The sequence below is a fragment of the Myotis nattereri genome (assembly GCF_964212035.1).
Source record: "Myotis nattereri genome assembly, chromosome: 1".
In the NCBI taxonomy this organism is placed as follows: domain Eukaryota; kingdom Metazoa; phylum Chordata; class Mammalia; order Chiroptera; family Vespertilionidae; genus Myotis; species Myotis nattereri.
The window spans coordinates 117,869,553-117,892,218 of record NC_138075.1 but is presented as its reverse complement, the minus strand read 5'-3'; the positions used below and the strand labels follow the sequence as shown (position 1 = coordinate 117,892,218).

At 39.5% G+C, this 22,666-nt stretch overlaps 1 protein-coding gene across 1 annotated transcript; it reads left to right on the top strand.

The window, feature by feature from the left end:
• Positions 1-341: 341 nt before the first annotated feature.
• LOC308527597 (leucine-rich repeat flightless-interacting protein 1-like) lies at positions 342-22,065 on the top strand (the record flags this gene model as incomplete). The annotated part of the gene is given in 6 exon segments (XM_081102959.1): positions 342-500; positions 20,116-20,231; positions 20,233-20,390; positions 20,393-20,522; positions 20,524-21,199; positions 21,811-22,065. Coding segments are annotated over 6 exon segments (1,494 nt in total).
• Positions 22,066-22,666: the final 601 nt, after the last annotated feature.

The window sequence follows — 22,666 nt, the reverse complement described above, 5'->3', positions numbered from 1 at the left end:
TTGAAAGTAGAGGATCCAAAATGTTTTTAGATCTTTGCTATTTTAGGCAGGAAAGAATTTAGCACAGGGAATTGGTGCTTGGGAAATCATTGGAAAGCTGGAGGAGTGGGTCTTAGGCTGGGCTCCCAGGAAAGACCCCCTGGCCAGCGGGAGGGGCTACCCCCTCAGCCACAACTGAATTCTAGGGCACTCTGGCACAGCTGTGACCCGGGGATCAGGAAACTGCTGCCCCCGCAAGTGCCCTCCAGCTCCCACAGAACTGGTCACTGGGCACTGCCTCTGCACAACTGCCTGTGCACAGCCTGGATTCCTCTGCAGAAAACCTCCACATCTCTGCAAACATGGTCACCAGCAACAAACAGCCCAAATGGCGGGAAGGATCCTCTGCCACACTTCTGCCTTCAAAATATTGTGCAAGCGCATCCAATCGGCAGAAACGAATTCATATGCAGAAAGCTAGCTGCGAAGGAGTCTGGACAATTTCAGATTTTCGTCTAGGAGTAAGAGCTTGCCAATGTACCTCATGTGCTTGGTATTGATAAAAATGGGGCCCGGCTGGTGGGGCTCAGTGGTGGAGCATCAATCTATGAACGAGGAGGTCACGATATGATTACTGGTCAGGTTTCAGGCTCAATCCTCAGCAGGGGGGTGCAGGAGGCATTCTCATCATTGAAGTTTCTATCTATCTCCCTTCCTCTGAAATCAATACATATTTTTTTTAAAAAATGGGGTCATGTATATATGCATTATAATGAGATTTTCACTTCATAGATCACTAATGTCTTTCCTGTTAAAACCATACTTATAGAACATTATTTAGCTATCATTCATTTTAATTGATCTCAGAGAGAAGAAGGGAGAGAGAGAGAAACACTGTTCCATTGTTTCCCCACACTTACTGGACAGGGTATTGAATCTGCAACCTGGGCATGTGCCCTGATTGGCAATTGATCCACCACTTTCTGATGTATGGGACAATACTATGCTGGTATCCTGACCCCAAATTCCAGCCTCCAGAACTGTGAGAAAAATACATTTCTGTTGTTTAAGCCACACAAATTATGATATTTTGTTATGGCTGTCTGAGCTGACTAATCCTATATAATAAAAGCCCAGAAACCAAATGGCAGAATGATCAAAACAATTAGAACAACTGTGGCCCCTCGCCCCAGCCGGCTCTGGGCCCAATCAGCCCCCAATGAGGTGGGCCAACTGGACCCCACCAGTGCACTAATTTGGCACTGGGCCTCTAGTTTGTTAATAAAATTATATAGGTTTCAAGTACACAATTCCATAACACATCATCTGTGTATTTCAATGTTTGCCCATCACCCAAAGTCAAATTTTATTTGGTCACTTGAATCTGGTGCCTTATATCACATGGCCATCTGGACACCTTAAAGAGCACCTTAGCTGGTCTTGGTGGTTCCAGTATTATCTTTCTGCAAGCTCTTCTCTATATAGAATCTACAGTGATACTAATATATATATATATCCTATTTAAAGTATTCTGTTTAAAATCCCTATAACTTCCAATCTTACTCAAAAGAAAGGCCAGTGTCCCTATAATGCCCTACACTGCTCTGCATAATCTTTCTTCCCTTGTTTGCCTCTGCTGATGCCTTTTATTAGTTTCCCCCTTGCTCAATCTGCTCTAAACTTGCTAGTCACAATGATATTCCTGAACATTTTTAAATGGTCATAGCCTGTGTTTTGCTGACCAGTATCTGCCCTCCCACTTAATAACATCTCTTGTCCCCTTCATTCTTAATACACTATTTAAGAGTAGGCACTCCTTATCCCCTTTCTTGTTATTGTTTCTCCAAATCAATCACTAAAGTGTTCATCCTGTATGTTCAATTTATGTATTAATTTTATGTTTCTTTCCAACATAAAATTGGGAATTTTTTAACTCTCTGTATTTTCCTTTTCATTGCTCTATTCCTCAGATTTAGAAAAGTGTTTGGCACATAGATAGTATAACCCAACATCAGGCCTGTGTATGAAGTCAGGCAATTGGAGGGGCAGGTGACCTGAATGCTCAAAGTATAGAAATAGGCTTGTGCCCTTTAAATGTTATAGCTCGTGTCCCTAGGGGACTGGTGAGAACTTGTGTACATTTGGAGGCAAAGACAAAAGGGAAATGGTGTTGGATGCTGCTGCATAGTTAACAAAAGATACATGTGTAAACTCATTTTCTAACTCACAGATTTCTTACTTGGCATTGTAGACATAGACAGGAATGTTAGTTTGTGGTACTGCTGGAGAGGCTTTCCTACATCTCGGTGTGGGATTTAGAACCTGCTATTTTCTGAAAATGATGTGGGATTTCAGGAACAGGTTGACACAGATAAAGTTATATGCCTGAATTCATGGGGACAGAGGGGGTGGTTGGATTGATAAATACCAGACTTAATTTACTTAAAATTCTGGCCTGAAGCTGTGGACAGAATTTGGGGCAGGGGAGTCTTTAAGTCCTTTATATTCACATTCAATATAAAAGAGCTTATTGCAAAAGCACAGGTATGAAAGTACAGTTACTTTTTTATTGCATGTGAATGCAATAAGTCTATTAAAGTGGTGTTTGGCTTTATAAATAAAGCATGTACTGTGAATGGAGTGCAAACTATGCACAGAACTTAGACTCAGTATGTAGCTATATATCACAATACCACTTAGGTAGATGTTTAAAGGTTTATTATCAGTGTGTATTTATTTAAGAGATTGCCTAAGTATCTCAGCCTATAAGCCAGAGTGGAAGCAAAATGAAAAATCACATTGCAGTGCATGAAGGCCTGCATACCATAAACATATTAATTACAACCACATCTTACAATGTGCAGTTAATGCTTAGGTATACATTCTGAAAAAAATCCCTTTGTTCTATAGAAAGAAAGTAGTGGATTCAGGGAGATCAATTAGAAGCTTATTGCAATTGTTGACATGAAAGATGAGGGGTGATTAAATAAGGCTGAATAGATAGATATGGATATAACTAGATAGCTTTTAAAGATACTAAAAACTAGAACTGATTAGAATTCATACAGTTTGCCTTAGGCTGGTATAAAGAGAGGGAGGTGTTATGGATGCAGGTTTCTGATTTAAGTATTTAATCAATGGTGGTGCTGTTCACTAAGGGAACGAACTGCAGGTTTGTGAGTGTAAGATTTTAAATTCAGTTTGGAACCTCAGTTTATGATATACTAGAGGCCCGATGCATGAAATTCATGCAAGAGTAGGCCTTCCTTCCCCCAGCTGCCAGCACCGGCTTCCCTCTGGCATCCGGGACCCCGGCTTCCCTCCCAGATGGTGGCCCCGCCCACCTGCTGCAGCCTGCCGGTTGGTGGCCTGGGCCTCCCTCTGCAGTGCAATCATGGGGCAATGCTGGGCCCTTGACCAATCACATCGCCCCTTTGCTGGCTTGGCACCAGTGGGTATTATAGCGTGTTCACAGACGGTCATCTGGATGGTCATTCCACTGTTTGGCCGTTCGGTTGATTTGCATATTGTGCTTTTATTATATGGGGTGGGAGACATTCTATTAGAACTATATGCAGCGATATAAAGTTCTGAAAGCCTGAATACATACATTTGAAAGTCATTCTGTTCAGAGGTAAAAACGGAAAGCAGGGGAGACAGTGTGATCTCTCACAAAAAATAATAATTAGAAAAATATAAGAAAAATTACTTAAGATCCATAGGTAGTTAGGATTGGGGTCAACAATTTTTTTTTTCCTGTGAAGGTATATATACACAGGGTGAACCCTAAAAATGTATACACTTTGAATGACGATAAAGTCAGTGTTGATTAACATAAAGGTTTTTTTTCAAAATTTAAAAGAAGTCATAGAAATTAGTGTGTATACATTTGTAGGTTATGTGGTCTCTCTCACAACTACACACTTTGCCATCATTATGTATAATTGGCCATAGGCAATATATAAGTGAATAAACATGCCATACTCTGATAAGACTTTCTTTATAAAATCTGGAAGCAAGCTGATATTTGACTCACAGCCATCATTTGCTGACACAATACTAGGATCCTGAATCTAAATATCAAGTAAATTAAATTGATAAATCAGAAAAAATAAATGGAGGGAGGGAGGGAAATAATCAATTGAGGATTGTGTCAAAAAAAAACAGACAGAAGATAGAATTCTAAAACAAAATTATGACTTTTAAAAAAATTCCATTGCATTCAACCACATGTTAGTCATTGATCACCTTGTTAAAATTTATTTTAAAGGTATAGTTGAGCAAAAAATTGCAATGCATTGAAGAAAGAGTGGAAAAGGAGAGAAATAGGCACTACAAATAGGTAACTATTTTAAGAGTTTTCTAAAAGTGAATGCAAAATAGACATTCAGACATCTCATTTTATATCAAGATTGTATAACAGTCACATATTTGTACTCTCTAGTTCAAGCTCACTTCTTCATTTTGTGCTGACTAGTTTAAGGCAGAGGCTTCTGCAGTTGGTTGTGCTGCCTGCAGATTACAATGTCAAGGTTGGACACAGCTCTTTTTCAAACCTTACTCATCATCAGGAAGTGGAGGCCATTTTAGAAATACAGTTCTTTAGAGAATGCGTGAGTTGGGAAATCTTTCTTTCAGTGATCATATACTCTACTAGTGACAATGCTATAGAATATATATATGTAGAGGATCTACCTAATACATACACACAAACCCAAACAGACAGCCAAAATGAGGAGACAAATAAAAGAATTCTCCAGAAGAAATAAATGAAACAGAGATAAGACATTTATCTGAAACAGAGTTGAGAGTAATGATGGTAAAGATGCTTAACATCATAAAAAAAGATATAATAACTATGAAAAAAGAAAAGTCGGAAATAAAGAATGACATAACACAAATAAAGGACACATTGGAAGGAACACACAGTAGATTAGGGGAAACTGAGGATTGAATCACTGAAATAGAAGACGGGGTTGAAAAAATCAGTCAATCAGAGAACCAAATAATAATAATAATAATAATAATAATAATAATAATAATTAACAAGCAGGAGGATAGCTTAAGGGAACTGAAACTTAACAATATTGGAATAGCAGGTGTGCCAGAAGAGGCATAAAAGGAGAAAGGGATAGAGAACACCTTTGAAGAAATAATGGCAGAAATCTCCTTAACCTGGTAAAGAAAAAATTAATACAAGTTCAGGAGGCACAGAGAATTCCAACAAGAAGAAACTAAACAGGCCCATGCCCAGACACATCATAATTAAAATCCCAAAAATTAAAGACAAAGATAATATTAAAGGCAGCAAGAGAAAAGAAACTGTTATCTACCAAGGAGCTTCAATAAGGCTGACATGTGATTTCTCATCAGAAACTCTACAGGTCAGAAGAGAATGGCATGAAGTACTCAAGGTAATGAAAAGCAAGGATCTGAGACCAAGATTACTATATCCAGCAAGGCTATCATTCAAAATAGACGGTCAATAAAGAGCTTCCCAGACCAAAAAAAAAAAAAAAAAGGATAACAGAGTTCATCAACATCAAGCCAACATTACAAGAAATGCTAAAGGGGCTGCTGTAATGAGAAGAAACAGAGAGAGAAACCTAAGCATACAGAATTAAAATGGCAATAAATAAGTACCTATCAACAATAACCCTAAATGTAAATGGATTAGATGCTCTAATCAAAAGGCATAAGGTAGCTGAATGGATACAAAAACATGACGCAACCATATGCTGTCTATGAGACCCACCTCAGAACAAAACACACACACACAGAATGAGAGTGAAGGGATGGAAAAAAATTTTTTATGCAAAGGAAAAAGAAAAAAAAGCTGGAATAGCAATACTCATATTCAACAAAATAGAGTTTAAAATGAAGGCCATTATAAGAGAAAACAAAGGTCACTACATAATACTAAAGGAATTGATCAAAAAAGTGGATATAATCCTGGTAAACTAATATGCACCCAATATAGGAGCACCTAAATACATTAAAAAAACTTCTAGAGGACTTTAGTGGAAAGATCGACAACAATACAGTCATTGTAGGTGACTTTAACTACTTCTGACTTCACTGGATAGATCTTCCACACAAAAACTTAACAAGGAAACAGTGACTCTAAAGGACACACTGGATCAGATGAATTTCATTGACATTTATAGAATATTTCATGCCAAAGCAGCAGAATATACATTCTTCTCAAGTGCACATGGATCATTCACAAAGATAGACCACATGTTAGGACACTAAAGAAGTCTACAAGTTCAAGAAGATTGAAATTATATCAAGCATCTTCTCAGATCACAGTGGAGTGAAATTAGAAATCAATTACAGTAATGCCCCCCCCCCCAAAACACACACACACACACACACACACACGAAAAAAAACAACAACATTCAAACACAGGGAGGCTAAATAGCATGTTATTAAACAATGAATTGGTTACTAAGAGATCAAGAAAGAAATTAAAAACTTCCTGGGAACAAATGAAAATGAACACACAAGGACCCCAAATCTCTGAGACACCGAAAAGCAGTCCTGAGAGGGAAATTCATAGCACTAGAGGCATAACGCAAAAAAAAAACAAACAACAAGAAAAATCAGCAATAAACTCTTTAACCCTAAGACCTAGAAAGAGAACAACAAGAAAAGCCCAGAGTAAATAGAATGAAAAAAAATAATAAAGATTAGAGCAGAAATAAATAACATAGATACTAAAAAAAAGAAAAAATACAAAAAGCTCAATTAAACCAAGAGTTGGTTCTCTGACAGGATAAACAAAATTGATAAACCATTAGCCAGTCTCATCAAGAAACAAAGAGAGAGGACCAAAATAAATAAAATCAGAAATGAAAGTGGAAAAGTCACCACTGACACCACAGAAATGCAAAGTATTGTAAGAAAATAGTATAAACAACTATATGCCAGTAAACTGGACAATGTGGAAGAAATGAACAAAATTCTAGAAAAATACAATCTCCCAAAACTCAATCAGGAAGAATCAGAGAAATTGAATAGGCCAAGAACAACTGATGAAATAGAAGTAGTAATAATAATTTAAAAAAAAAATCCCAGCAAACAAAAGCCCAGGTTCAGACAGTTTCACAGGAGAGTTCTAACAAACATTCAGAGAAGAAATAAGCCCTAACTGGTTTGACTCAGTGGATAGAGCGTCGGCCTGCAGACTGAAAGGTCCCAGGTTCGATTCTGGTCAAGGGCATGTACCTTGGTTGCGGGCACATCCCCAGTAGGGGGTGTGCAGGAGGCAGCTGATCGATGTTTCTAACTCTCTATCCCTCTCCCTTCTTCTCTGTAAAAAAATCAATAAAATATTTTTTTTTACAAAAAGAAATAACACCTATCCTACTCAAACTATTTCAGAAAATCCCAGAGGAAGGAGGAATCACAATACCAGATCACAAGTTACACTACAAAGCCACCATAATCAAAATAGCTTGGTTCTGGCACAAAAACATGTATATAGATCAATCAAACAGAACCAAGAACCTAGAAATCGACCCAAGCCATTACACTCAACTAATATTTGACAAAGGAGGCAAGAGCATACATTGGAACCAAGACAGTTTCTTTAATAAATGGTCTTGGGAAAATTGGACAGATACATTCCAAAAAATGAAACTAGACCACCAACTTACACCATACACAAGTATAAACTCAAATGGCTAAAATAATTAAATGTAAGTTGTGAAACCATAAAAATCCTAGAAGAAATCATACACAGCAAAATCTTGTAGCAATATGATTACAGATGCATCTCCTAAGGTAATGGAAACTAAGGAGAAAGTAAACAAATGGCACTACCTCAAAATGAAAAGCTTCTGCACAGCAAAAGAAACCATCAACAAAATGATGAGAGTCCACTCTATGGGAGAACATATTTTCTAATGATACATCTGATAAAGGGTTAATATTCAAAATATATAAAGAAGTCATACAACTTAACAAAAGGAAGACTAACAATCCAATTTAAAAATGGGCAAATGACCTAAATAGACACTTCTCCAAAGTGGACATAGAAATGGCCAAGAGACATATGAATAAATGCTCAAAGTCACTAATCATCTGACAGATGCAAATAAAAACAACAATGAGGTACCATCTCACACCTGTCAGAATGGCTATCATCAACAAATCAACAAAGGGCCAGTGATGGCGAAAATGAGGAGAAAAGGGAACCCTAGTACACTGCTGGTGGGAATGCAGACTGGTGCAACCATTATGGAAAACAGTACGGAGTTTCCTCAAAAAATTAAGTATGGAGCTGCCATTTGGCCCAGTGATCCCACTTCTAGGAATATATCCCAAGAAACCTGAATCATCAATCAGAAAAACTGTATGCATCCCTATGTTCATAGCAGCACAATGTACAATAGTTAAGATTTGGAAACAGCCCAAGTGCCCATAGGTAGATGAGTAGAAAAAAGAAGCTGTGGTACACTTATACCATAGAATACTATGAAGACAGCATGGAGGGACCTGGAGAGAATCATGCTAAGTGAAATAAGTCAGAGAAAGACAAGTATCACGTGATGCACTCATATGGTCAATCTGAGTAACAAAATAAACTGATGAAAGGAGAGGATCCCTTTCATCATGGAAACATGGAACAGAGTGCTGAATCTCAGAGGGAAGGTAGGGGAGGGTGGGTGGACACAGACAATAGGGTGCTGAAGGCCCAGGTCAGGAGGTTAGGGGTGGGGGAGCTCAAGGGGGTCAATGGGGGGAAAGGGCGACATATGCAATACTTTAAACAATAAAGAATTATTTTTCATTTATATATTAATTATTATTATTATTTTGTTATTAAAGGTGAAACATTTTATTTTATTATTATTACTTTTTAATTTAAATTCTTTATTGTTTAAAGTATTACAGAAGTTTCCTTTTTCCCCCATTGACCTCTCCCCAGCTACCCCCACCCCCCAGCACATGCCCTCAACCCCCCTCCTCATCTGTGTCCATTCGTTATGCTCATATACATGAATACAAGTCCTTTTGTTGATCGCTTAACCCTCACCCCCCACCTTCCCTCATAGGTTGGACAGTCTGTTCGATGCTTCTATGACTCTGGTTCTATTTTTGTTCATCAGCTTATGTTGTTCTCTATATTCCACAAATGAGTGAGATCATGTGATATTTATCTTTCTCTGACTGGCTTATTTCGCTTAGCATAATGCTCTCCAGTTCCATCCATGATGTTGGAAATGGTAAGAATTCCTTCTATTTTACAGCAGGGTAGTAATCCATTGTGTGGATGTGCCACATTTTCTAATCCACTCATCTGCTGATGGGCACTTAGGCTGTTTCCAAATCTTAGCTATGGTGAATTGTGCTGCTATGAACATAAAGATGCATATGTCCTTTCTGTTTGGTGTTTCTGTTTCTTTGGGATATATTCCCAGAAGTGGGATTACTGGATCAAATGGAAGTTCTATTTTTAATTTTTTGAGGAAACACAATACTGTTTTCCACAGTGGCTGTGCCAGTCTGCATTCCCACCAGCAGTGCAAGAGGATTCCATTTTCTCCGCGTCCTGGCCAGCACTTGTTTGTTGATTTGTTGATGATAGCCATTCTGACAGGTGTGAGATGGTACCTCATTGTTGTTTTGATTTGCATCTATCAGATTATTACTGACTGAGCATGCTTTCATATGTCTCTTGGCCTTCTGTATTTTTTCTTTCAAAAAGTGTCCATTTAGGTCCTTTGCCCATTTTTCTGTTTATCTTCCTTTTGTTAATTTTTATGAGTTCCCCATAAATTTTGGAGATTAAACCCTTATTGGAAATAATATTGGCAAATATGCTCTCCCATGCAGTGAACTTTCTTGTTTTGTTGATGGTTTCGTTCACTGTGCAGAAGCGTTTTATTTTGATGTAGTCCCATTTGTTTATTTTCTCCTTAGTTTCCATTGCCCTAGGACAGTGATGGCGAACCTATGACACGTGTGTCAGAGGTGACACCCGAACTCATTTTTTAGTTGATTTTTCTTTGTTAAATGGCATTTAAATATATAAAATAAATATCAAAAATATAAGTGTTTGTTTTACTATGGTTGAAAATATCAAAAAATTTCTATATGTGACCCGGCACCAGAGTTAAGTTAGGATTTTTCAAAATGCTGACACGCCGAGTTCAAAAGGTTCGCCATCACTGCCCTAGGAGCTGTATCGGTAAATATATTGTTAGGGCAAATGTCTGCTATTTTGCTCCCTATAGCTTCTTTTAGGATTTTTATGGTTTCCTGTCTTATGTTTAAGTCCTTTATTCATTTTGAGTTTATTTTTGTGTATGGTGTAAATTGGTGGCCTAGTTTCTTTTCTTTTTTTTTTTTTCTTTTGCATGTATCTGTCCAATTTCCCCAAAACCACTTATTTAAGAGACTGTCTTGACTCCAGTGTATGCTCTTGCCTCCTTTGTCAAATATTAATTGATCATAATGGCTTGGGTCGATTTCTGGGTTCTCTGTACTGTATCATTGGTCTATATGTCTGTTCTTGTGTCAGTACCAAGCAGTTTTGAGAACAGTATCATTGTAGTATAGCTTGATATCTTGTATTGTAATCCCTCCAACTTTGTTCTTCTTTCTCAAGATTGCTGCAGCTATTTGGGGTCTCTTTGTATTCCAGATGACGTTTTGGAAAGTTTGCTCTAGGTCTTTGAAGTATGCCGTTGGTATTTTAATGGGGATTGCATTCAATCTATAGTAAATGAATTTTATGAAATCTAAATGTTTTTTGTTTTGTTTTGTTACTTTGTGAGGCCTAGCCATAGTTTCTGGAAAATTGCCTAGAGTTAACATGTCCTCTGTTGTCTTCCGTCACTACCCTGCTTTCTTCCAGCCTGTGGGAAATAAGCTGCTTCACTGTTTTCCATAGAAGATGTCTTGCACCAAGAATTTTATGATTGTATTACTTTTCTAAAAATAATGACCTTTTTCTACCACTTTTTATTCAATCTACTCTCCTTTTCTCTTCATAGACTCCCTGACTCTCTGGTGGTAAAAGCCTACTTTTTCAATTGACTTGAGACAAGACTAGAATTTTTTGAAATATCTCCCACAACTGTGCATTTCATCTTTCTAAGAGAGGAGGTTGTGCAAACTACTAAGAGTATAACAACTTCTCTATCTTGTTACATTTGTGTGCCTTCTTCTCTAGAAAAGATTGGGCATAGAATTTATGACAAGTGCCTTTCTTGCAGCCAGATGTTGACCTTATTTAAACTGCAGTCCAGATTTATGCTTAAATTTGTCTCTTTCAATTAAATATGCACATTAAATACTTAGGTTCAAACTCACAAGCCTGCCTAAATTTTCTTCTTTCTTTTACAACTTAAATTATTTAAAGAATTAATGAAGTAATTTCAAGTTCCTTCAACAGTTCCAAGTTGTAGATTGCGGTATGTATTGTCCTTCATATGGCTTGCATTGCAGTTTAATATTACCTAATGACACTGGGAAACAAAAATGTACCCAGTTGTTTGGTTTGTAGACTATAACTTGATTCTAGCTTTAGAGACGGATGGCTATTAGAGTACTATTTTATTTTTAAAAGGTAAATCCCAATATTTTAGACAAATTCATACTGATGAGTCCAAACTCAAATAGCATATTTCTTCACATGTGACCTAAAGTAATTTTAAATCCCATTCATAATGCATTCAAGACTTGAGTTGTATTATATTAGTTTAGATTTCAATTTATTTCAGAAGATACTGTATTTATCTCTAATCCTTTGTATAGTATGGTTACAAATAGGTTATGTTATGTAAGTTAGGACTAAATAGAAATAGATTTCATTGCCAGAATCAGAATTAAGAAAGTAAATTGTTATTAGTGAAGCCATCAATACAGAAAAGCAAATTATATTATCTGTTTTATTTTTCAACTGCTTTTGGAAAAAGAAGGGACTCAAAGATCCTTTGAATGGCAATATTTAAAAACAAAACAAAACATTAGGCTTCTAATGAGTAAAGATAAAAGAATAGAAGACTTTTTTAATGAGCTTTTCCCCCCCTTTAATACTGAGCCAACCAGCTATGTCAAAACCATGAAATCCTCCAGTCAGTTTTACAGTGTACTGAGAGGTTATATATTCTATCAGTAGTTTTAGTATAAGAATGACAGTAAATGGAGGTGAGACATAGGGGATGCCCAAGAGCCTGGGAAAACAGATTTACAGCAACCAGTCTTCTGACCAGAATTTTACATAAAATTACAGTTTTAGAGCATATTAAACTAACCTATGGAGCTTTAAAAAGTCTTGATATCCATATTGCACCTAGATCAATTAAATCAGAATTTCTGGGAATGAGAACCAAGTGTGACTATATATCTGTGTGTGTGTGGGGCGGTGGGAGGGGGGGTAACATTCATTAATAAAATCATATAGGTTTTAGGTGTACAATTCTATAGCACATCATCTGTATATTATATTGTGTTCATCACCCCAAGTCAAGTCTCCTTCCATTACCATTACTATTTATCCCCCATATCCTCTTCTAACCCCCCACTCGGCTCCATTCCTCTCTGGTAACCACCATGCTATTGTCTGTGTCTATAAGGTTTCTTTTTTTGTTTTCTTCTTGTTGTTGCTTAATCCCTTCATCTTTTTCATCCAGCCCTGCAATTCCACTCCTCTCTGACACTATGGGTCTGTTCTCTATCTAAATCTGTTTCCATTTTGTTTGTTAGTTTATTTTGTTCATTAAATTCCACATATGAGTGAATACATATATATATTCACCTGAAGATATTTTTCCATTGATTTTTAGCGAGAGTAGAAGGGAGGGGGAGAGAGAGAGAGAGAAACATCAATGTGAGAGAGACATATGGATTGTTTGCCTCCCATATGCTCCTTGACCTGGGCTGGGGATCAAGCCTGCAACCACAATTAAGGCACGTGCCCTTGACCAGAATCAAACTTACGACCCTTCAGTTGGCAGGCTGGCGCTCTATCCACTGAGCCAAACCAGCTAGGGAAAGTGGGATATATTCTTAAATTTCCCAGATAATTCTAATATGGGGTTCAGGTTATGAATCATGGATTTAGGTAATGAGGTAAAGAAATGTTGTAATAGGCATCAGTGAGAGGCACATTTGATACCATGCCTATTATTTGCTTACTTGAACAGCTTTTGTCTTTTATTTATTAGATTGACTCAGTTCTTGAAGGATAATGACCCAATGTTTACAGGTAAGATCAGTGAGATTTATTAGAATTATTTTATTATAGCGAGAAAAAGCTGACATGTCATAATGACTAGCCAAATTAAAAATTGGGCAGGAGGAGATACTTTAGGAATAAGCAGAATTAGTCAATATATAAAAGTTAGAGGCCACTGCACCTCCTTGTATCTAGGTATTTATTTTCCTTTAAATTTTTCTCTCACTTTGAATATAAAGTACATAATTCTAAAAATTAATGTTTTTGCATAGTTATTTAAATATAAAATAAATAATTTAATTGAAAATGATGCAAATACCAGTTTTTCTAAATTAGCATAATCTCTTCAAGACTTTTTCTTTTAATTAAAAGGTTATAATCAAGAGTTTGAGCCAGATTTGCTTATTTCAGCATTTCTTTTTTTAATTTAATATATATATATATATATATATATATATATATATATATATATATATATATATATATATTTTTTACTGATTTCAGAGAGGAAGAGGGAGGGAGAAAGAGATAGAAACATCAATGATGAGAAAGAATCATTGATCAGCTGCCTCCTGCATGTTACGTACTGGAGATTGAGCAACCCAGGCGTGTACCCTGACTGGGAATCAAACCACGACCTCCTGGTTCATAGATTGACACATCCACTGAACCATGTCGGCTTGGCAATTTCAGCATTTCTTGAATTGTGTTTATAGTTCACATGAATCAGAATAACATTAATTGTCTATTAGAAGTGAACATTCATGATTCCTGCCTCACATATACAGAACAATTTTCTCTGAGTGAGAGCTTTTGGAGCATATATTTTATTCACAAGCTTCTCAGGAGATTTGGGTGCACATTAAAATTTTAAAATCATTGTTTTACTTCCCTCTGTAAAACTCAGGATTTATAAATGTTTATATGCCATAGTAGACCAGGAGAGGGCAGCAGAAAGCTGGGAGGAAATTAAAGACTTGAGGGACCTGGGAAGTCCTCTACAATTTGGGACAACATACATACATGAAAGTGGATTGTGGGGGAGCACAGGAGACTTGGTTGGAAACTTTGTAAGGAGGAAATTCCGACCTAGGGGAGTTGACTGAAGGCAGAAACCCCTGTTTATCAGAATCCCCTAGGGGAGTTGGCTGAAGGCAACTGCCCCTAATTGTTCCTTGACCTTTCCAAACTGGTCTGTGTATGTGAAGACCATTGGGCATTTACTGGAATCTTTATGTTTAATCTTTAGACACCCTTGCTTAAAGGACACTGCAGACGCATGTGTCCTCCCAAGAATGCTTACCCTACTGATTGTATCTAAAAGTGCTATTGTAATAAAAGCCTGAAGAGGCAGGTGAACAAGGCTGTTTGGTTTCTCTAGCCAGGCAGTCCCTCAGGCCTCTCTTTCACAGAAATCCTGTGTCAGAGTAATCATTCAACTGTGGCTCAGGGTCTGCTGGTCAGCCCCAGCGGTGGATGAGAATTTTTAATTACAACTAAGAAGTAAATCTATTGGTCTATTTTTTAGGCGCCTTAAAAAGCCTTGAGGATGTTGGAGGAGTCAAGTCAAAATGGAGAGGAAGATATATATACATACATACATCATAAGCAGAACAAACTGTTTATCTGTTTAAAAAAAATAAGTTTTAATTTTTACTTTCTCTTACTCCTTTTTTATGCTCTTCCTTTCTTTGTGTAGACCTGAGTTTTTGACTCATATTGTTTTCCTTCTTCCTAAAGAATTAACATTTCTTGCAAGGCAGGTTCACTGGCCACAAATTTCCTGAATTTTTCTTTGTCTGAGAAAATCTTTATTTTTCCTTTAGTTTTGAAGGATAATTTCCAAGGGTACAAAATTCTAGGCTGACGGTGTTTTTGTTGTTGTTGCTTTTCTCAACATTTTAAATATATTACTCTACTCTCTTTTGCTTGTGTGGTTTCTGAGAATAAGTCAGCTGTAACTTTTATCTTTGCTCCTTTATCAGTAAGCTATAACTTCACTCTGGCTTCTTTCAGAAATTTTTTTTCTGTCTTTGAGTTTATGTAATTTAAAACTGATATGACTAGGTATAATGTTCTTCACATTTATCTGACTTGGTATTATTTGAGCTTTCTAGATCTATGGTTTAATGTCTGACATTAACTTTAGAAAGTCTCAGTCATTATTGTTTCAAATATGTTTTCTGCTCCTTTCTCTTTTGCATCTTCTGGTATTATCTTTATACTTATGTTAGATCTTTGTAGCTTTTCCACAGTCCTTGAATATTCTGTTCTATATATATATATTTTTTTGGTGGTGGTGGTGGGGGAGAACTATCTCTTTGCTTTTAAGTTTTGAAGATTTCAAGCTCAGAAATTCTATCCTCAGCTATGTCCAGTCTACTAGAAGGTCCATTAAAGGCATTCTTCTTTTCTATTGCAGTATTTTTTTAATCTTCCACATTTTTTTCTTAAATTTCTTTCCCTCTGCTTACATTGTACATACATTGTTGCATGCTGTATACTTTATCCAATAGAAACCTTAGCATATTAATTACTAGAGGCCCAGTGCACGAATTTGTGCACCAGTGGGGTCTCTTGGCCTGGCTTGTGTGATCAGGCTGAAACTGGCTCTCTGACATCCCCCGAGGGGTCCCAGATTGCGAGAGGGTGCAGGCCAAGCTGAGGGACCCCACCAGTGCATGATTAGGGCTGGGGAGGGATGCGGGAAGTTGACAGCTAGGGAGGGACCGTGGAAGGGCTCCAGGGCGTATCCATCCCATCTAGCTCAGTCCTAATCAGCTGGACCCTAGCAGAAAGCTCACCTACTGGTTGGAGCATCTTCCCCCTGGTGGTCAGTGCATATCATACCAAGTGGTTGAACGGCCTTAGCATATCATTAGCATAATATGTTTTCATTGGTTGAACAAACTACCGGACGACCAGACACTTAGCTTATTAGGCTTTTATTATATAGGACTAGGGACCCTGTGCACGAATTCATGCACCTTGAAAGGAACTGTGGGCTGTGAGGCTGCGATAGGCACAGGTGTGGGTGTTGGCCCATCCTCTGTGCCCCTATCCAGCCCCTCCCGCCTCAGCCGCCAGTCACTTGTCTGCTGGCAGTCCCGCTCCTGCCACCACCACTCACACCCGCTGAATGCGCAAAGCTATTGGTGCTGGTGCCAGCACCGGGTGCAAGTGGGACTGGTGCTGTCAGTGGGTGAGAACGGCAGCTGCTGCCCAGATTGCCCCTCAGGAGAAGGGGGAGGTGGAGAAGCCCTCAGGAGTGATCAGGGCCAGCAGTTGCTGCTCACACCCGCTGATGGCAACGAGTGATTGGGACTGGCACCGGGCACTGGCAGCAGGTGCGAGCAGTGGCTCCAGCACTGGCTGCAGGTGCAAGTGCCGGGTGGGACCATGGTGTGCAAGAGCAAAGAATTTTCAGTAACTACCAGAGGCTCGCCCTGATGATAGTGACAGGTACCCTGCCTTGGTCTGGCACCCCCGCTCACCTGCTCCACCATCCTACTGCAGCCAATGCCCGCCATGTTCTGTGTATACCTCCTGGTGGTCAACACATGTCATAGCAACTGGTTGTTTGGTTGTTCGGTTGATTCAGTTGTTTTCCATTCAGTCTATTTGCATATTAGCCTTTTATTATATAGGACTAGAGGCCCGGTGCACAAAAATTTGTGCACTTGCAGGGCCGGTGCCTCAGCCTGGCTTGTGCCCTCTCACAGTCTGGGACCCTTTGGGGGATGACCAGCTTCTGGCTTAGGCCCGCTCCCCACGGGATTGGGCCTAAGCTGGCAATCAGACATCCCTCAGGCAGCCTGGGAGCCCTCAGGAGATGTCCACTTGCCAGCAGGGAGAAGGCTTAAGTTGCAGTTGGACATCCTTAGCACTGCTGAGGAGGCAGGAGAGGCTCCCACCACCACCGCTGTACTGGCAGCCATCAGCCTGGCTTGTGGCTGAGCAGAGCTCCAACTGTGGGAGCACACTGACCACCAGGGGGAAGCTCCTGCATTGAGCGTCTGCCCCTGGTGGTCAGTGTATGTCATAGTGACCAGTCATTCCCAGTCATTCTGCTGTTAGGGTCAGTTTGAATATTACCCTTTTATTATATAGAATAGAGGCCTGGTGCATGGGTGGGGGCTGGCTGGTTTGCCCTGAAGGGTGTCTCGGATCAGGGTGAGGTTCCCTGCTTGGGTGCCTGGCCAGCCTGGGTGAGGGGCTGATGGCTGTTTGCAGGCTGGTCAAGCCCCCCCAGGGGGGACCCTCACCCCATGGATGTTTGGCCAGCCTGGGTGAGGGGCTGATAGCTGTTTTCAGGCTGGCCACACACCCTTTACGGTGGGTGGTCCCCACTGGGGTGCCTGGCCAGTCTGGGTGAGGGGCTGAGGGCCGTTTTCAGGCTGGCCAAGCCCCCCGGCGATGGAAGCTCCCAGCCTCTCCTTTTTTTCTTTTTCTTTTTTTATTCTGGGATTTATTTACCTTCTAGAATTGAAACTTTGTTGCCTTCAGTGGAGCTCAGAGCCAGCTACGGCAAGCTTGGCTTCCTCCATCACTGGGGCAACCAAGCCTCCTGCTCACTCCAGCTCCGTGGCTGCTGGCCGCCATCTTGGTTGGGTTAATTTGTGTATAGTCGCTCTGATTTGCTGGCAGGCGTGGCTTAAGGTGTAGCGAAGGTATGGTCAATTTGCATGTTTGTCTTTTATTAGATTAGATAGTTATGCCAAATTCTTTGTCTGACTATTCCAACATCCTTCTCATGTCTGGTTCTGATTCTTGCTTGTCTTCAGATTGTTTTTTGCATTTTAATATTCCTTGTAATTTTTTCTTCATAGCTGGACATGGTGTACTGAGTAAAAAGAACCACTGTAAATAGGTCTTTAGTTTTATGGTGGTGAGGTGTGGGAGTCCTATGATCAGTACTTCTGAACTGTGAACTTCACAATTGTTTCTCAGGTTTGGTGGCTATATTTATTTTCTTAGGCTAGTCTTTTCAGAATTAGATTTACTGGGTAAAATAAATAAATGGTTTTAAGTTTCTTCATTCATATTGCCAAATGCTTTACCCTCAAATTGTTCAATTTTCACTACCATAATCTGTATATAACACACATTTAAACACAATTTATATTCTTCCATTATAATGTAAAAATCTTTAATATCTACATGCCATTTTTATATTATATGCTTAAAATTAAGATTGAGAAATTTTCTTTTTGAACCAGTTTTTTATTTCATTTTTTGTGTAATGTTTCTTTATGTCCTTTTCTCATGTTTATTAAGAAATTAACATTTCTTAATGATTCATGGGAGAGTTTTATTCATGAATAATTTCTGTTCATTTTCACTCTGTCTTTGATAGTTTCTATAACTACTACTCTGTTGTTTTTTAATTCACAATTGGAAAACTTTTGCATGTATACTTATTGTGCCCTATTTTGTTTGTTTTGAGTATTAGGTACTCTTAATCTTTTTTTATGGTTTTATTGGGAATGTTAGACATTTTAATGTTAAAATTAATCTAGGTTTTAATAAGAGGGAAAAGTACAATAATATGTTATGAAAATATCCTGCGATTTTGAAGTTTATAAAAAAGATTGCTTTACCTGTTCTTTAGGTTGTGTTACTTTAATATTTTCTGTAATGCTGTTGTCTTCTCACTCACAATGTTTCCAATGAGAAATATGTTCTCATCTACATCTTTATTCCTTTGTAAATGTGTCATCTCCTACTGCTTTACAGATTTTCTCTTTGTTGCTGGTTTTGAACAATTTGACTCTGATATATCTCTCTTCATATATCCTGTGATATTTTGGTTTATATTTTTCTCAAATTTGAACATTTTTCATCCTTTATTTCTTTGAATACTTTTGCTTCCCCTTCACAACTCCTGTTGCACAACTCACAAAAGCATATTTCACTTTTAACTCTCTCAGTGTTTATTTTTTCCTAGTTTGTATTGTTGTTTTATAATTTACTAATCTTTCATTCATCATTTCTAGTTGTAATAAACTCCACTCAATTCATTTTTATTCTATACACTATAATTTTAAACTGTAGAAATTTGACTGGACTCTTCTATTTATATCTTTACCTTACTTTTGAATATATGGAATTTAGTTCTAATAAATTTTTAAATGTCCTTGTTTGCTAAATTTAATATTTCTGTCAATTTTCATCAAATGGATGCTCTGAATTAAGCAAACAACTTTAGAAAAATCTATTTTACAGATATAGTTAGACAATGAATATGCAATAGGAGAAAATGTGTTATTTAATACAATAACCACCCTTTCCCTCTTAGCTGTAGTTCAATTTTCAAGGTTTTAGTTAACATGGTCAACTGTGATCTGAAAATATTATATGGATAATTCCAGAAATAGACAATTAATAAGATTTAAAATGGGTGCCATTCTGAGTAGCATGTTGAAATCCTGTGCCATCCTGCTCCATTCTGCCCAGGATGTGAATCATCACTTTGTCTAACACCACTCCGTGTAGCCTACCTGCCCACTGGTCACTTAGCAGGCTTCTTGGTTATCAGATTGACTGTCCTTGGTATCACAGTGTTCGTGTTCAAGTAATAGTTATAGTAGCCTAACACTACTAGTATGTCACAATACCCATGTCATTTACCTAACTTCATTGTAAAGGCATTGTATTATCTCACATTATCATAAGAAGAAAGGTGAGTACAGTACAACGAGATATTTTGAAAGAGACATAAGTTTTAGTACAGTATATTGTTAAAATTGTTCTACTTTATTATTAGTTATTGTTGTTAATCTCTTACTGTGTCTAATTTATATATTAACCTTTATCATAGTGCTCTTAGAAATATAAAGAAGACCAAAATAAGTGGAGAGATATACCATGTTTATGAGAGATCAAGATGAAGGCACTGGAGAGGCAGCAGAAGGAGACAAATGGTTAGGATGGAGAGTTATAGGCATCACAGCCCCTGAGCAGAAGATCTGGCGGGGTTGAAGAGAGACCAGAAAAAGATTTCAGTGAGAAGGGGTCTTGTAACCTGCCCGGCCTGTCTGCCACCACACTGGCCTCGCTGGAGAGGGAGTGGGGGCACCTCCATCTCCATCTACACCAAGGTGTCCATTAGGGAGATAAAGGACTCGTCAGCAGAAGCGGAAGAGAAGTATAAGAAGGCGATGGTTGCCAGTGCCCAGCTGGACAATGAGAAGATAAGCTACCCGTACCAGGTCCATACCCGACGGATACGCTGCTGGAGTTGGAAGAACAGCTGGCGGAGTCTAGGCGGCAGTATGAGGAGAAAAGCAAAGAATTTGAGTGGGAGAAGCATGCCCACAGCCCGCTGCAGTTCCAGCCCGCCCAGGTGAAACGCCCTGCAGCAGAGAGAGGAGAGGCTTGAGAAACATGGAATAATACTAAATTCAGAACCAGCTACCAATGGAGAGACTTCAGACAACCCATATAGTGTTGGATACCCAGGTCCCACCAAGATGACTAAAGAAGAGTTGAATGCTCTCAAGGCAACAGGGGACGGGGCCCTAGGAAAAGCCCCTGCAGTGGAGGTGGAAAGTGAAATTGTAGAGAATGTGGGGAAAAGAGAAATCTTGCAAAATACTGAGCAGGAACGGCACAAAGAGGACCCCATAGAGGATTGTATAGACACGGAGGTCTTGCCTCCTGGTGAGAGTGCCCCCTCCCTAAGAACATTAGCTACAGATGAGGGACAGGTTCAATGCCCAGTTCTAGAGAGCACGTCCTTCCTTGAACATGCAGAGCAGGTTGAGTCCAGGGAGCTCACAAGCACCCCGGATGCTAGGACTGGGGCTCCCCTTAAGCAGTCTAAGAGTTTGAGTGAACCAGATGGTGAAACCCCGGGTCCTGCGACTGGGCAGGGCAGCTGGAATGCCTTGGATATCAAAAACCAAAGTGAAGAAGCTGCAGAAGAACAGGAACAAGAAGAGCAAGATTTTCAAATCAGTTTGGGAGAGGTTAGCACAAAACCACATCAGGAATGTGCTCCTGTGCAAATACCTGAAGTTGGAAAGGTGAGCAGCTCCTAGGGTGCGGTGGAGGCAGGGCGAGCTGGATTGGAGGAGCAAGCAGGCACAGTGGCCTCATGTCTTCCAAGGTATAGTGATGACACAGCAAGTCATGACACATGTGCGGTAGAAGTCCCCACAGAGTTGGGCCCAAGTTTAGAGAAAGCTCACCAACCAGGAAGAGATTGAACCCAGGAAGGTCCCAGTTCTGAGCACAGGAGCGGGGACGGGAGGCGGGGGGGCGGGGGGGGGGCGGCGGGGTGGTGGGGAGTACAATGAGGAAGAGGACGAGGGAATAGGGTTCCTGGAAGAGAAACCATCCAGACAGAAACCCTGGCCAGTCCCTCTTCTCCAGCAGCCAGTGCTCAGGAGGCAGCAGGTGGACATACAGTAAAGGCCAAGAGAGAACCCAGTGAAGAAAAGAAAGGCCCTCAGGGAGAGGGATTGGATTCATCCCAAAAGAAGACGAAAAACAAGAAAAAAGAAAAACAAGAAGAAAACGTCACCCGCACCTGTAGAAACCCCTAAGGATGCTAAGAAAGTGTTAACATTTCAGATCCCAGATCTAAGTGAAGTTAAGGAAGAAAAGCAGGTAAAATCTCCTGATGAAAAATCAGGCGTGGAAACAAACTGAGGTCACTGGATATCCAAAACAGAGCACAGTGGCCGGAAGCAGTGACAACCGGGGCTTTCCAGAAGACCCTCAGATGGAGTTGGCTGGAAAACTGAACCACGAAGATGGTGATGCAAACGCAGAGGTGGGGAAAGGAAGAGCTGGTGGAGAACTGTTTGAACGTGATACCATGCAGGCTTCAGGCTGCAGAGCCCGTGCTGAGGGATCAGAGGAAGGAGCTGTGAAAGCTGCTGCCTAGGGAGCCGGTGCTGCTCCCAGCCATCACCTGGAGAATGAAGAGGTGCCTAGCAGCGCTCGGCTCGGACATGAACGTCCCTCCGAAAACATTAGCACTGCCTCACAAACAGAAGGTACAGGGGGCTGTGTGATGTCTGAGTGTCCAAGCCAGGGAGTCAGAAAGGTTTTAGGTAGCGCTAGTCTAGAAAACGATGACTTGGCACCAGTAAGAGAGTCAGGGGACTCCCATTCGGGGAAAGAAGAGACGAGGGGAAGGAGTGAGAAGGACAAAAGCAAAGATGACTGTGCATTCTCATAGGTTGAGGCTTGCTTATTGGGCAGAATCAGAGGGACCAGGATGGCACAGTGAATTCAAGCAACAGACTCTTGTCCGTTACCTCCGCTGGTGAGATCCATGAAATGTTCTGGAGGTAGACATGTATGACAATCTGTCACCACGTTATCTACTACTCTGAGTTATAGACTGTTACTTGTAGATTTATATTTTATTACGGTTATCACCCAGGTTAGAAAGACACATTTGTTATCATGTAAGTTTTAATTGAGAGCATTCCGGTAGTATAAAACAATAACAAACACTGTTTATATTTCTGCTTATAATC